The sequence below is a fragment of the Podarcis tiliguerta genome (assembly GCF_965153285.1).
Source record: "Podarcis tiliguerta genome assembly, chromosome: 11".
NCBI classification, from domain to species: domain Eukaryota; kingdom Metazoa; phylum Chordata; class Lepidosauria; order Squamata; family Lacertidae; genus Podarcis; species Podarcis tiliguerta.
In genome coordinates, this window is record NC_139544.1 from 41,705,639 (window position 1) to 41,721,291 (window position 15,653).

The 15,653-nt window shown below is 40.6% G+C and overlaps 1 protein-coding gene across 8 annotated transcripts in view; it reads left to right on the plus strand.

Annotated features, from left to right (window-relative positions):
- ARL15 (ARF like GTPase 15) overlaps positions 1-15,653 on the plus strand; it is a 190,010-nt gene that overhangs the window by 72,952 nt on the left and 101,405 nt on the right. The window contains exon 2 of one of the 8 annotated variants that reach the window (XM_083403191.1): positions 15,061-15,247. The exons of the other annotated variants lie outside the window; for them this stretch is intronic. Within the exon in view, the coding sequence (XP_083259317.1) occupies positions 15,206-15,247 (42 nt within the window). The 5' untranslated portion in view covers positions 15,061-15,205. The remainder of the gene's footprint in view (positions 1-15,060; positions 15,248-15,653) is intronic. 8 annotated transcript variants of the gene reach the window in all.

Genomic DNA, 15,653 nt, shown 5'->3' on the forward strand with positions numbered 1-15,653 from the left:
GGCATGTATGTAAATCACTTCCATGTGCTCTTGTGGAGGGGATGGTGGCCATTTTCCTTCCTTTGCAGCAGCAGTCCTTGGGGGCACTGCAGTTATAACGTGAAAGGGGGAATCACCATGGGTGCACAGTGACTTGGGCCCAGCCTTAGGAATTATTTGTTATTTATTTAAGTCATATACCGCCCTTCATCAAAAGATCTCAGAGCGGTTCACAAGATAAAAATACAAGATGAAAGCACAAATAAACAGTTAAGACAGAAACAACAAAACAACCACCACCCTCTCACAAACACATTTTAAAGGCTGGAATATTAGTAAGCTAAAGGGCTTGGTTGAAGAGCTAGCAAATGATAAGGAGTTACATTGCTTTGCTAATTCAGCTGTGAAGCAGATTACTCTTGTTGGGAAAGGAACAGAAGCAGAATCTGCTTCACAAACCTCCTTCAACGTTTGTGAGTGAGAGTGACCATTGCTCCAGAAACTACATAAGATTCGAACCCTAAATTAACTGCCCCCTCTGAAGCACTGCTGCTTGCAACAACCAAGGGCACGAGGGGTGTGAGTGTATTTTCTCCTTGTTTATTTTCTTGTGCCAGCTGTGTCAGTCCTCCGTCGGGGACCTGGACTGGCATAGTATCTAGCAGATCCTTAGCTGCCCTCCCATGCCTCATTTGGGGGGCCTCTGCTGGCTACTGTGTGAAACACTGTTGGAAGTAGTATTTATTCTACTTTCTGTTGTTGCAGAGTTTCCACTGGATCCTAGCTGGATTAAGGATTAGGATTGTACCCTTCCCTCATTTTTTTAGATCGCACACACATGTTATGACAAGGGTAATATTTGAATAGACATTTTCCACTGTGGATTAGAACTGAGGACAACAAGTGTTGATTCTATGGCGAGTGTCACCTGCAGTTTTTTTAAATGCTCATATTAAAGATTATACAAAAAAAATCTGCTTGCTGTGTTATCAAGCTTATCAAATGGTGTCCCGTGTGTTTTTTTTAATGCAAAATGCAGGTAACTATGATGGATACATTTTTTTCTGTGCATCTGATGTAAAACATAGAAAGGAAAAAAAGGGGGGGGGGGACTTTTCATCATATGGTGGGAATGAGAACAAGCTGAGAAGTATTGAATTAAAAGTAATGACTTAATGAACATTTTTGGGAATCAAGTTCCCACTAAATCCACTATTTTAAAAAAACAACTATTGATGTTAGGGACAGGTAGAAGTCCAAAGGCTGGACAGAGGAGACAGGAGGCCAGAAAGATGATCCAGTGGAAGGGGCCAGTGATTTGTCAGGTTCTGTACCGCCTATGAGGCAGGGGGAAGAGGAAGATTCTGGGCAGTCAGAGATGGGGGAAGAGGGGAAGAAGTTGCAGGAAGGCACAGAGGTGGATGAGACAGTTGCAGAGGGAGAGACAGCCCCAGAGAGAGTTGGGCCACTCCCTACCCCAGTGTCTCTAGGGACAAGGAGGTCTTAAAGCAACAGGAGCAGCTGGAGCTGCCACTCAAGAAAGTCACCAGTTGCTTGTGTGCACTACGGCAGATTGGGGGGTTTAACTGTGCTGGAGGAGTGGTTGTGCTGTTGTACCAACTGTTTGGGTAGAGCACAAGTCTGAAGAAGGAGATTCCTAGCCAGCTATTTAGCATGAGCAGTGCATGTGATTCTTGCAGTTTAGGAGCTGCTGTAATCTAGTGCTTTGTCCAGGGGTCAGCAAACTTTTTCAGCAGGGGGCCGGTCCACTGTTCCTCAAACCTTGGGGGGGAGGAGCTTATATTTTGAAAAAAATAATAATAATGAACGAATTCCCGTGCCCAAAAATAACCCAGAGATGCATTTTAAATAAAAGCACACATTCTACTCATGTAAAAACACACTGATTCCCTGACCATCTGCAGTTGGATTTAGAAAGCGATTGGGCTGGATCAGGCCCCTGGGTCTTAGTTTGCCTACCCATGGCTTTGCCTATAAAGAACTAAACTTCGAATTGCATGTCCTCACTGAGGGCTGGGTGTGCTCGGGACAATTAAGAGCACAGAAAATTAACTTCCTTTATAGTCACTGTGATGAAGTTGTTATATGTTTGCAAACTCTACTTTCAATAAAAGAATGATTAGACAGGCAAGAGGGTGTTATTAATAATTTGAATCTTTTTATTTATAAAATAATTTACTATATTCAGATATGTCATCATGATTTTCAGCATTTTGAACAAAGTTTTAATTTAGACCCATGCATTAAATGATATCATTTAACTTGAGAAACAAGTAAAGTGAAATGGACACAGATGAAATTTGATATTGTTCTTTCGATGAATTTGGTAAACTGATTATAAATATTATGCTAGATAAGTCCTTTGTAATTGTATCTGAATCTAAAAAATGTAAAATAGCAAAATGCAGACTGTAGCTAGAGAAAATAAGGCGTCTCAGGTTGCTTACAGTGATGATTGTGTCTTAAACTAACACTACTGTGTGTTTTCCTAAGTTTGCAGTAATCTGTTACAAATGTGCAATGTTACCAGGCCAGTAACTTTCTAAGGAAAAAGTCTGAACATGAAAAAAGCATCAGAGTAAACATCGGGATGTTTGTATAGATGTATAGATGAAGGGGGACAGGGGTAACTAATTATTTTCCTGTGGTTTACCTGAACTAGAAAGAGAAAGAATGTGCAGAATGGGGATGGCAAATATATGTTTTCTGTTTAAATAAGTAGATGATCATATCCAGTTAATTTCACATGTCCCCAACCTTGAGCCAGTTACACTCCTTTTCAGTTTAATCACTTCACAGCGTGGTCATGAGAATAAAAGGAGGGTGATTGAGAACTGTGAACACTACCTTGAAAAGTTTAAAGAAAGTACAGTAGAAACATGCAGAATCGAAGCATCATAGAATTCAGAAGGGACCACAAGGGTCATTTAGTCCAACTCCTTGCCTGCAGTGCAGGAATCCTTTGCCCAATGTGGGGCTCGGACCCATGCACCCTAAGATTAAGAGTACTAAATTAAAGAAATAATATGTTGGGATGGCGATCAAGGAGCTTTTTCTAATAATTCCACATGACCTCTGTCCTGAAACTACAGTGGTACCTCAGGTTACGTACTTAATTCATTCCAGAGGACCGTGCTTAACCTGAAACTGTTCTTAACCTGAAGCACCACTTTAGCTAATGGGGCCCCCTCTGCTGCTGCACCGCCGGAGCACGATTTCTGTTCTCACCCTGAAGCAAAGTTCTTAACCTGAAGCACTATTTCTGGGTTAGTGGAGACTGTAACCTGAAGCGTACGTAACCTGAAGCGTATGTAACCTGAGGTACCACTGTACATACCTGGCAGGCCTATTTTTAAGCCAAATATTTGCAGCAGGCGGCAGCTATGTATTTTTTTCAAACCATTCACACTGATAGATTCCCTGCAAGCCTCCACTGTGGAAAGGCAGCTAACAACCACACTGTGGTGAAGAAGATGCTTCCATCGTCTGGCAGCAATTCAAGCATACATTTCACGGGAGAAATGCACTATGTGAGCTTGTTTCACTAGACCAGGTGGAGGCTGGATTCCTGAACTGTTTTCTTTTCTTTTCTTTTGGCTGATGCCTGATGGTAGACATTTTACTGTCCAAGTCATTTGAGCATCATTTGCTAAAAGTGGGAACCCAAATATATTCTTTGGAAGCAGCATATGCTGGTATATTAAAATGGTCATGCTGAAAAATGGTTCCATCTTTCCAACATCCCACCACATCTGGACGTTGGTTTTCTAAAAAGGAGGCAATTTCCTTAAGACTTACTGGAGATTAGGATCCATAAAAGAGAAATAGGGCCAAAAAGAGTTGAGATCATAATAGAAAACAAACCCTTTGTCTGCAATACGCCTGCTTATTCTAGCCTAAAGAACCTGCAGAGAAGGTTGGGTATATTTGCATGAATGCCTTTTATCTAGCCATCAGTTTTCTTGTGAAGAATGGACCACAGCCAGGGTTGCCAAGTTGAATAAAGTATTAGGGGGCCCCAGGTAAGCCCTGCTCTACATCACATAGCACACACACACACACACCATTTGAATAGCATTGCCTATAAACTTGGGGGACACTGCACCCCTCAAATATATTATTGGGAATGAAGAAACCTCGGCCCCTAGGAGCTTGCCTAAAATCGATGATGGTCAGGCTATGGCAGGCAGCTTTGCAAATGTTATATGGAACCATAGGGGAAGTGTTGTACAAGGACTGGGTGTGGCTGTTTTTGGTGGTGGTGAGGATGGAGATACCCAGGTAATGGAAAACAAAAATGGATTTCTGAGTAGAAAAGTAGTATGGGAGAACATATCAGATAGCCCTTTCAGAAAAGCTCACACACCATAGTAGATAGCTGATAGGGCTAGTAAAACAGGATAATGTCTTGGGAATTTGATTTCCATTCTTCACATTATTGACAGGGGGAAGGGGAAAGCTACAGGCCGCCATTAGGTCACCATTTATTTTGGAGACACCCATTACCTTGAGGGGACTGTTGTTTGATTAATAATGAGATTCTTGAGGTGTCTGGGGACTGAATTTGTGCTCTCTATGATTTATGGAAAATGAGTGTAACAAAGACACTCCATGTGGTGTTTCTTGGCTTTGTTTATTGTTGTTTAAATTTTTAAAATTTTCAAAGAATTACAAAGGGAGTCACCCAACTCTGTGCTTCAGATGCCCCACCCTAATACTGTGAGAGGGAGAAAGGTCTCTATTATCTGTTAAACTAATAAATATTTTCGTTGCATCCTGATGTTTCCAAGGAATGACAAATATTTGACCAATGTGCGCGCGCGCGCACACACACACACTACTCACTCAGATGGAGTGGGGGAAGCACAGTTGCTTATATTACATTATCTTATGAGTAGATAATTTCAAGATGGCTGCACTTCATGTCAACTGAATGGATTTGCTTTGGCATTGTTGTCTGCACAATTACCTTTGTCAAACATCAATAGTTGTTTTTAATGGCATTTTGAGATTTCAGTGATATAGAATAACCAACCACCAAACTAATTGGGTGGCCTTAAAAAAAGCCCTGGTCTCTGGACATGGTTCATCATGATGAGACAATAGCATTGTGTCACAGCCAGCTGGGAAGACTTGGATTTCTAGAATTGTCTTTCAGAGTCAGGCCACAATCCAGAGAGTTGCACAACCAATTCTGCACATCCAGTGGGATCTTCATGTTTTCTTTCTCTTCTTATCAGCTCTTCTCTTCCACATCTCAAGCTGTTTTTTCTTCTGGGGTTTTGTTTTTTTTTAACTCCAGGGAACTTAAGAAGCAGTTTACAGAAAACTGCAAGGAAATTCCAGTTAGAATGAAAGCCCCACTTGGAAAAAACCTTCCATCTGTCAGGAGTAACCAATATTTCTGAGGTGAGGTGTGTGGCATCCAGAGACAGTGAGTGCCTGGTGTTGGTAGTCTTGAGGAACTCCCCACCCCCGCACCCCCCGGAGGGAATCACCTGGTGCACCTACTTTGTTATCTTCTTGGCACCAGAAGAAGACTTTTTTCTTTTCCCAGGATTTCAAAGTTTCAAGTTCTGCCTTTGAACTTACTTTCTGCTGAAGTCAAAATGTCCCAAATAAATATATCTGCTGCCCATTCCAACCAGTCTGGCTACCTCTTGCAAAAAATAGAAGTCCACAATACCTTCCTATCCTTTTCTTTCACAGTCTAGTGTCAGTTGTGTTTCTCTGTATAAGAAGCAGACTATTTTCTAGCTTCCTGCCTGTGCTCTATGCACAATAAACACATATTGTTTACCTGCCAACAATTGCTATCAGGAGCCAAAGATGGATCTTATATAAAGACCCTTGACCCTTTTCATTTCTGTTGGTTGTGGGAAATAAAGAAGTACATACAGTAGGACAGCAATTAACACAGGGGGTATGTGCTTGGACTTGCACATAAATGCAAACCCACGCAAAATCAGAATGGTCCCCAAAACCACCTCCACTCTCGGAGGTCTTCCTGTGACAGTTTCTTCCATCCCCACCCCATCCTTGCTGACACCATAAGACCCATGCAAAGTTTGGCCTTAAGTAAAGTGCTGCGAAACGATGTCTGTGCTACAAATGACAATTTGGAAGAGATCAACAATTTCAATTCTTCCAAATTTCAGGAAAGGACACCTGTAATTAACTTTTATAGATGCAGTCTCCCCCTGCCCCACAATTATTTCTAATTTATTCTCTGGAGAAAGTACCTAAATCTGTCTACTTATACTCTGTTTTGGTGCAATGCTACCTAGTTTAGATAACCCGTGTGTATGTCACTGCTCACTAAGATAACCAGACAAAGCCCTACTCCTCATACCAGCCTTTTGTGATTTAAAATCTAGTTGATTTTTTTTAGCATAGCAGTTTTCCCCATGGTGTCCACAGAATTATGGAACTTTAACATCAGTTCCCGTCCTACACAAAATTTTAGGAAGACTTTTCTATTCAGGTTGATGCCAACTGAATAGAGACTTGTATGTTTGATAAAGAAGCTGTGTGCAATTTATTTAATAGCAAATGGCATTGATATCATTTGGAGAAAAGCAGAAGTAAAGGCTGAAGGTGCAGGATACAGAATGTCCCTCTGAATTATAAACCATTTTGCAAACCTTGTGTGAATATTTCCACACATACCCGCAGAATTATGGGAAGTCAAAAGTGTTACTGAGAAATTTAGAATGTGCAGTGCAATGCAGAAAGCAAAGAGCCCACTTTTTCAGGCAAATGTGGACTGGTACTGCTGTAATTATGAATGGAGGCCCATTTGGGCATGATTCAAATGTAACCAGAATGGCATTGGAGCCGCTTCTCTGACTTCTGGTCCCACACTGTTCCATTAGCATCTGTAGAAAGGAACCGTATCGGTAAGCAGAATGATTCTTCCCCATGCCAGTGTTTCCAGTAATGTATGAATCTTGCCCCAATGTCCTTGGTTCTGTGCTATTGGCGAACTAGCAACCAGCAGTCTCTACAGGGCTCACAGGGAGTTCTTAATCCACCATTTTGGAATTGCTTGGTGTAGGAAGCTACAAAAGCTGTTGATTGTTTTGCTGTTTGCATTTGTTGTTTATGCAAGATTTATGTGCTAAGAGGAGCTGGGATTGTTTTAAGAAATGTCCAGCGGGAGCAAGGAAACACTTCTCACTAATCTGTTCCAATGCTGCATGCTAGTGGTTTCTCAACGGCAATGTTTCTCTGTAATAAGAGCTCTGCTGGGGAAAGGGAATATGTGTTTCAGTAAACCTGGTCTTATTTTTATTTGACATCTTCGTAACTATCCTCCATTTGGAGCCCACTGTCTTAAAGATGAACGTCCCATAGTGCTTTGTCTGGAACAAAATCAGTTGGACTGTAGTCTGTAAAATCCACATACGCGTTTGCCAATGTAGGATTGTAGACACTTTGTTTTTAAAGAACAAGTTGAGCAAAGTTTATTATATGGGTCAGCAATTAATGATGCCTGGGCCAAATTTTCCTCCTCCCTCCAGTTGCAAACTCAGATGTGAAAGACTGGTTTAGACAAGCCGTGGCCTTGGCAACTGAACTTGCCAGCAGGACATGCTGAAAGGTAGCTGTTTCTGCATAGATTCTGCAACCATGTTCAGCTCTATATACGCTATTTGTAGATGCGATGTGCCTTCTGGGAGAGCACTTGTCTACATTACAACTAGAGCATGGGTAGGCAAACTAAGGCCCAGGGGCTGGATCCGGCCCAATCGCCTTCTAAATCTGGGCCGTGGACGGTCCGGGAATCAGCGTGTTTTTACATGAGGAGAATGTGTCCTTTTATTTAAAATGCATCTCTGGGTTATTTGTGGGGCATAGTAATTTGTTCATTATTCCCCCCCCCCAAAAAAATATAGTCCCGCTCACCACAAGGTCTGAGGGACAGTGGACCGGCCCCCTGCTGAAAAAGTTTGCTGACCCCTCAACTAGAGAATTATTGTTAATGTTCAAACTCTTTCAGCAGGACTCTTTTTAACTGTCTCATTAATATCTAATGAATGAGATACATAATAGAAATTCATAAAATTATTAATGATGAAAGAAGTGGGAAGATCGACTATCTCCCCTTCCTTCTTCACAGTACCATAATTTGGTCTCACCCAAATTAGTTTTTGAACAAAGTATTTCACACACTGCATCATTGACTTAAGGAGTGCAATGTTGCAAGATGCCTTGATGGCTCCCTGTGTAGAGGCCTTTAAAAGGGGGGAGGTAGGCCAATCTATGAAATACAGTCCGATGAGTGGCAAAATGGAAACTTCATGTTTCTCTGAATAGCGTATGCTGCCATCAGCAAGAAGGGGTAGCTGCTTTTGTGGTGGTCTTCACAAAGGCATCTCACTGGCCACTGTCAGAAACAGGATGCTGGACTTGATCCAACTGTTCTCCATGTTCTCATCATCGGAGCATTCTGTGCTTGTTGACAACCTCATGTGACTAAAGAGGTGTAGAAATTACATTCCTTTAGATTGGGGTTAGGTAAACTTCAAACCTGGACACTCCATTCCTACCCCCCTTTTAACCAGAGCCCTGAAGCTGGAATAAGTCACAAGTTAAGGAAGGTAAGAGGCAGGGCCTTTAGGAAAGGTTCATTATTGTATAAGCTTTCAATTTTTCAGCCACCAGTCACTTCTATCCCTGCATTAAAGCACTGAGTTTTCTGCTGTGGACTCACTGATTTGCAGGTAGTACTAGTCTCCCTCTGAAAACAGATCACTCAAGAGAGGGAGAGGACACAGACTATAGGCAGTTTCAATATTTGCAATAAATATGGTCAAGATCAAACATATAAGAGAACCTTCAAGACAGAAATCATGTGCCCATTTTGCAGGTGGGGTATTCTGAGAGAGAACCTGACCCACCATTCTAGTGAATCCATGGCAAGAGACTCAAGCATAACCCACCCCAAAAGCTGGGCATAAGCAAAGAGCATAAGGGGCAGAAGACATGCATGGACACCTTAAAGGTAGGGCAAGAAAGTTCTGGAGGAACCTGCTGCCACTCAGCTTAAGGGTCTGAGACTGAGCAGCTGCTGTTGCTTCTGTTGCCTTTCCCATCAACTTAGTTTAGTATTTTTCTTCAATCAGGGTTAGCTAAGGGGAGAGTCACAAGCTCACACCATGCCACAATGTGCCAGTGAGCATATTAACATTGTGAATTCTGGGGTAGCCACAAGTTTCTGGGCCTCCTCTTCAGTCTACCGCTTCATGCCAGTGCATCATGATCAGTTCCTAATCCAGTGAAAAACAGAGTGCCTACCTAATGCTGGCCTGAAAATGCTGCTAAGCAGCCTCTTTGCTTTAGACATCACCAGAAGTTGAGAGACCAAAGAACAAAGGCCAGCTGGCTTCTCATTGCCCAATTCAAATACTGCGTGCCACTGCTCAACCCAGCGCATCAGTAAGGGCTACAATGGTGCATGGTGAACACTAGTCCTTGTTTCTCATCACTTTGAGTGTCCTAGTCAGAGCTGAGGGCAGCCCAGACTGCTGTAGCCAGCATGACACAGATTGTCAGGCAATCAGCCATTCGTGATCAATCTTCTGCCTATCTCTACTTTAATTCTGTCTGTATAGGAAAGTCCCATTTGAATGGGGATGTATGTCATTAACTTTAGGTCTGGGCAAAAAACACATGGAAATTGTAATTATTCCCTGCTCCTCTGAGAGCTTTAATTGCTGAACCAGTGCAAATGTATTACAGTGGTAGCTTGGTTCTCAAACATAATCCGTACTGGAAGTCCGTTCCAAAACCAAAGTGTTCCAAAACCAAGGTGTGCTTTCCCATAGAAAGGAATGCAAAATGGATTAATCTGTTCCAGACTTTTAAAAATAACCCCTAAAACAGCGATTTAATATGAATTTTACTATCTAATGAGACCATTGATCCATAAAATAAAAGTAATAAACAATGTATTGCAGTCACACAGTCAATCAATCAGTAGCTGAACTGGGTTCCACACAGTCACAAAAACAAAAAACACAGCAGAAACAAAAATGCAACATAAATAGCAAAAACAGACAGACCTCAGTGTAACACTCAAAACGGAAGGGTGACACTGAAAACGGAGCATGTTTGGCTTCTGAAAAAAGTTCGCAAACCAGAACACTTCAGGGTTTGCAGTGTTTGGGTTCCAAGTTGTTTGTACCAAGGCATTTGAGAACCAAGGTACCACTGTATATTATTACATTGTTTGAATTGGCTGGAATTTTGCATATGGATAAGATCATAATCAAAGCACAGTATTTAAGTAGGAGCAGTGAACTTTTCTTACATTTTTAATTAGTAGTTGGTGATTGGCATATATTAAATTGTAGTTATTCACCATTGACATATATTAAATGGGAGTTGTTCAGCATTGACACCGCACTGACCCCAGCAAAAATATTTATTTGTTTGAAGTATCTCTAGGTTGTTCTTTGAGGAAAGGGAGCCCTCCTAAAGCAGCTTCTAAAGAGAAAACTACAATATATCATTTCAACAAAACAATAACTTAAAGGAGCATTTTAAATATTTCACAATTCAGTCTTAGAAATGTATATTGCTTGAACCATTCAAGAAATAGTTAGAACCAGCAATGGTATAGCTATTACAGAATAACAAAATTGGACATTTCCATCAAACATGTCTCTGTTAAAAGCAGCTTCGAAACAAGGCCTGCTTAAAAGCCATACAATATGAAGCAAAGGAAATACCTGTTGGCAGATAGTTCTACAGGCAGGAGGCAACCACTGAGAAGCCCCTGCTTCTTGTCCTCATCATTTAAAAGACATTTCTGTACTGTTTCAGCTAGCAAATACAGTAAGAGCAATTTTGTGGCTGTGTACATCCAGCTTTGAAGATATTAAGAACTAGTGTGATCCAATGATTAGATACTGAATATATACCAAAAAGACCTGGTTTCAGATCTTTCCTCTGCTATACTTTTTGGCTAGCTTTCACCACTATGAAAGAAGATTGCTTAACCACACAATAACATTTGTGTGTGTGTTTTTTAACCCTCAGTTTCTCACTTTTTAAGAGCTTGATTTAAAATGCATAAGTTGTGAGAATAAAACAAGATGCAAACTTTACAGAACTGTGAACTTTTAAACAAACTTTTGCACCATTGCTTGCAATATCCCACAAAATATTAGAAACCTAGAGTTCATTTGAGGTTCACAGGCTCTTATTCACTTGTGATTCCTGCTTGTCCTGGATAACTGGCATACTGCTGGAATGTAGTAGCAACAACAGTGTGTTAACTTCTTTAAATTTGTCAACATTTCCCTAGTTCAGTAACTTGAGGAACACACTACAGTACGATGATTCTCCGGTTAGGTTTATCTCAGGCGTGACTTTAAAGGTAATGATACTGAGCAGTAGATGGCGATGTTGTTCTGCTGTGCTGAAGCTTCTGTAAAGTTCAGCCCTGACTTTAAACCCCACATCCTAGTCTTTGCTTCTACTTAGACATAGTTTGGGTTGTATTGAGATCCAAGACCTGCTTATTCAGGAACTGACTTTACGCCACATGTTCTTTCAATATGCTGTGCTATACCTGCATTTGAGACTTTTGACACATAACCCGCATGCAGGACTAAAGTTTAGGTCTTAGTAAACTATGCTGTTTATTAAATTTCATGAATCTCCTCTGTTTTCTTCCCACTCCCCTTTATGGGTGTATCTTTCTATGCTTAATGTCAGTTATAGAAGCACATGGGGAATTTAAAGAGAAGTTGTTTACAATATGGTTAGAATATGCGTAGGAGAAAATACTAAAACAACTTGTTTGCACAAGTTATGACTGGTTATGAATTATGATTTCAAACATATTTTTCTAATAGCTTGAACAAACATTGGTATTACAGTCGGTTTACTTGCATTTGGAAACAGAAAACAAGGAAACAAAATCCTAGCAATACCCAGTAGCTTTACTATTTTATTGGACTGCAAGAATAGTTTTTCAGATGATGAAATTATAGTGCATTAAACTTCACCTGGCTTAGAACAGTGGATCCCACTTTCTCCACAGCAGACCTTTTTAAAAATTGCCAAGGGTCTTTGTGGACCAGTTAATGGTTATTCTGCCTGTTGTTGCAATTGTAATGTACTGTGCTAATGCTGTATAGTTTTTAATTCTGTTTTTTATAAACACACAGTGGACCACTTAAATTAAGCTCATATCTCACTAGCGGTTCATGGACCACAGTTTGGAAACCCCAGGTTTAGAAATAATTGTGTATAGGTGAGGATATTTTACTGTTGATTTAGAATAGTCAAGACATTTTAAAAAGCTTCTGGGACTGATTCACTGTGTGGGATATTACAGTAATGAAATCTTACTTCTGCATAGTATCGTGAAAGTAATAGCTAAATATTAACCTTAACACAAGTTTGATACAACATATAGAATGAAACAATTCAATTGAGACATTTCTGGCATAAAACACCATATTCATCCCTTTACTTTAATAAATAACCAGTGTAACTACCCTTGTGTGATGCACTGTACATGTTAAATGGTACTCATGAGTTTTGGGACTAAGTTCTACTGCAAACTGAACTACACTCCTGTAGTGACAAATGATGATCATTCTGGCCACATGCTTTCTTTGCTGTATTAAATTGCAATATTCTTTGCTTTATGTTCGAAGTAGAAATTGGTATTGACAATACTGGTGGCTCAGGCCAGAATCCAAAGAATTTAGAATTTGTTTGTTGAATCCAGTGGATCTTGAGGCCTTTGCCACATGGCAATACAGGAGAAATTTCAAAAGCTGTATGTGATATGTAAGAGATTCAGAAATGCGCAGAAAACAATGCCAAATTCCTCTAGCCTACCACAATATGCTCTTTTTTCTTTTTTTTTTTTTAAAGAGAAAATTCTACATTGTTCATTAAATCCCTCCCCACAGCATTTGAACAGTATTACTGTCACACTTGCCCATCATTTGCTGGCTCCTAAAGAAGCATTTTATCTCACATCCTTGAACTATGTGTGTCTTCACATAACAAGCATAATTTGTGTGTCTTCACATAACAAGCATAATTTGTCTGTTTCTCTTGAAACTCTTCTCTGAGATTAAGTATGCAAAATCAGCATAGTGGGGAACAACCGTCTGGAGGAAAACGCCATCTCATCCTAGAAATTACCTGTTAGAATCTTGTTGATGAACTGAAATAGTCAGGGCAAGGGTCTTCCGGAAAGCATGGTCCTAATATGTCTTGCAGTAATACAGACACACCATTCCAGTTGGAGGGAAGATTTTATTTAATTTGGGGGTGGGGGTGGGAAAGAAATTGCCTCTGCAGCCAGACTTGCTCTTTACATTTGTAATACTTAAACAAGTTCAATAGGGGGCCCTTGATGCTTTGATCTAATGCCACAGTACACTTTTTAATGAGAGAAGTTTGGAATATTGTTGTAATACAGAGCAATCTAACAGCTTATTGTAATAAACAGAAGAGTTACACCTAGGAGACCCTTCTTCTCTTTCTGTGTGCTTGGTCTGAAACAGGTAATTACGAAAGGCCTCGGATCAGTTTTGTAAAGGCGGCTCCCTGATGGGTGCCATGACTGAAGTGTGACATGAGCCTTTTCCAATACAATGGGTGGCCTAACATTCCTTTAGAAGGCCAAGCTCATTAAATATTCTGTTCTCTCTCTCTCTCTCTCTCTTTTCCACCCCCGCCTTTCCCTCTTCATGCACTTAGCTTGAGTCTGAGCGAAGTCTGAGGTTTCTCTGCTGAGGACTTAGCAAAATTGCTTAGAGTTCTCAGATTGAATTTTTTATGTGTATGACTTCATGATGGCATTAGCATGCGCTTTGATCCATGTGTGAATGGCACTGGGTCGGCTCTTATTGCCATATCCAGATGGTGTTACGGGGAACAAACAGTTGTGTTTTAGGATTTCTCAATAGACTGTCTAGACTGGCTTTGTAGCAGACAGATACAGCCACCCATCAAATTAGCGTTTGTCAGATTTATGGTAATGGTTCACCAAAGCCTTCCTGTCACTGACATTAAGATTTACGCCGCCAAGTTATTTTGTTTTCTACAAGATATAGGGAGCCTAATTTATTTACAGAGCCCCCACCCCTTCCCAAACTCAGATTCAATAGGACCCACTTTCAGATGGATGGTTCGTGTTTTAGAAATTATTAAAAATCGGTGACTTGCAGCTGGATGGACTGAGGAAACCTTTTATTTCCCCTTTCAGATAAGACGGATGTGTGTTCTTTTAGTCTGTGTGTCCCATATGCTGCTTTTAGAAAGAAAAACATGTATGTGGATTACTGCGGCTAGAGTTTGAACTTTCATGTTACACTGAAGTAACATGAGCTGCTCCCTGTACACAGTGGGAATAACCTTTTGACAGGCACTATGTCCATTTTCAGTGGAAATGTTTTTCCAAGTCTGGCCAGAGTGCCTTTGATCATACCACCTCAAATGTAGGGGTCATAGCTACTATGCAAGGCAAGAACCATTAGCTGTTGACCAGAGCAAAAGATAAATTGGAGAGTAGGGAGCCTTTGGGCCGGGGGGGGGGAGGTTGATGTGTGTGGGGAGAGAGATTTAAATGGAAACAAAACTCTCTGGGATTATCATTCCTTCCTGCTAGAAAATCAGGAGTAGATAAGTGTGTTGTTTTTTTTTAATGGCTTGTATGACTGTTTGAGAATTCTGTTCACACCAACACTGCAGGCTACTTTTATTTTTCCAGGTGACAAAGAAAGGGACTGGCTGTTGTTTTAATCCAAATATGTAATAGTAGATGGTGGATGTATCACTCTTCTCACTTTTTAAAGCACGTTTAGCTTTTTTTTTTATGGAGACTACAATTTTGGAAGTATCTTTTCCTAGTTTCTCCAGTCACTGCAGTGTAAAACAGTGGGATTATTTTTTTGTATTTTTCTCCCACGTAGCAATATGAAACAGAAAAGTATAGTTTATACAGAAAAGTATTGGTTTATACATGGTTTATGAAATTACGTGAAAGGTAACAAAGGCGTTTCCCCCTATTCTCCCATGTAGTGGATACATTTTAAAGGTGACTTCTGATCCCAGGACACAGTATTCAGATGCTGATGAAACATACTCCCAATCTATACCTTGTGGAGGGAGAAAAAAAGTGTGGAAACTCAGATTTTGTCACTGGCAACAAGGTTTCACTTGTCTTATGCACCTGCTTCTTACAGTGGCTTCTAGTACACCAAACCTGGTCAATGAACTCTCTAATGTTTCTTGTGTAGCCATTGCCAAAACAAGCTAAATAAATAGTTCTCCAGAACGTGCAAGCAGATATGGACACCACTGTGTTTCCATGTGGTAGTCATGTTTTTTGCACTGTCCAGTTGCAGTACCATATAGAACAAAACAGTCAGGATAAGGAGTGCTGGAGACCACCAGGAGCTACAAAGAGTCAGTGGAAAAAGGAAGGCTGGGTAATACAAGCAGTAATACAAATTGTGTAAAAGTATTCAGGTAGTACACCTGAAATGCTACACTACTTCCAGAACTTATTTTCCGTTTGTTACAATAATAAACAACTATGCGGTTACTGAGCATGAGATTGGTGCAATTTGACTTTGCGGTAAGGAGGAGAAAGGAGAACAAATTTGGAGGCC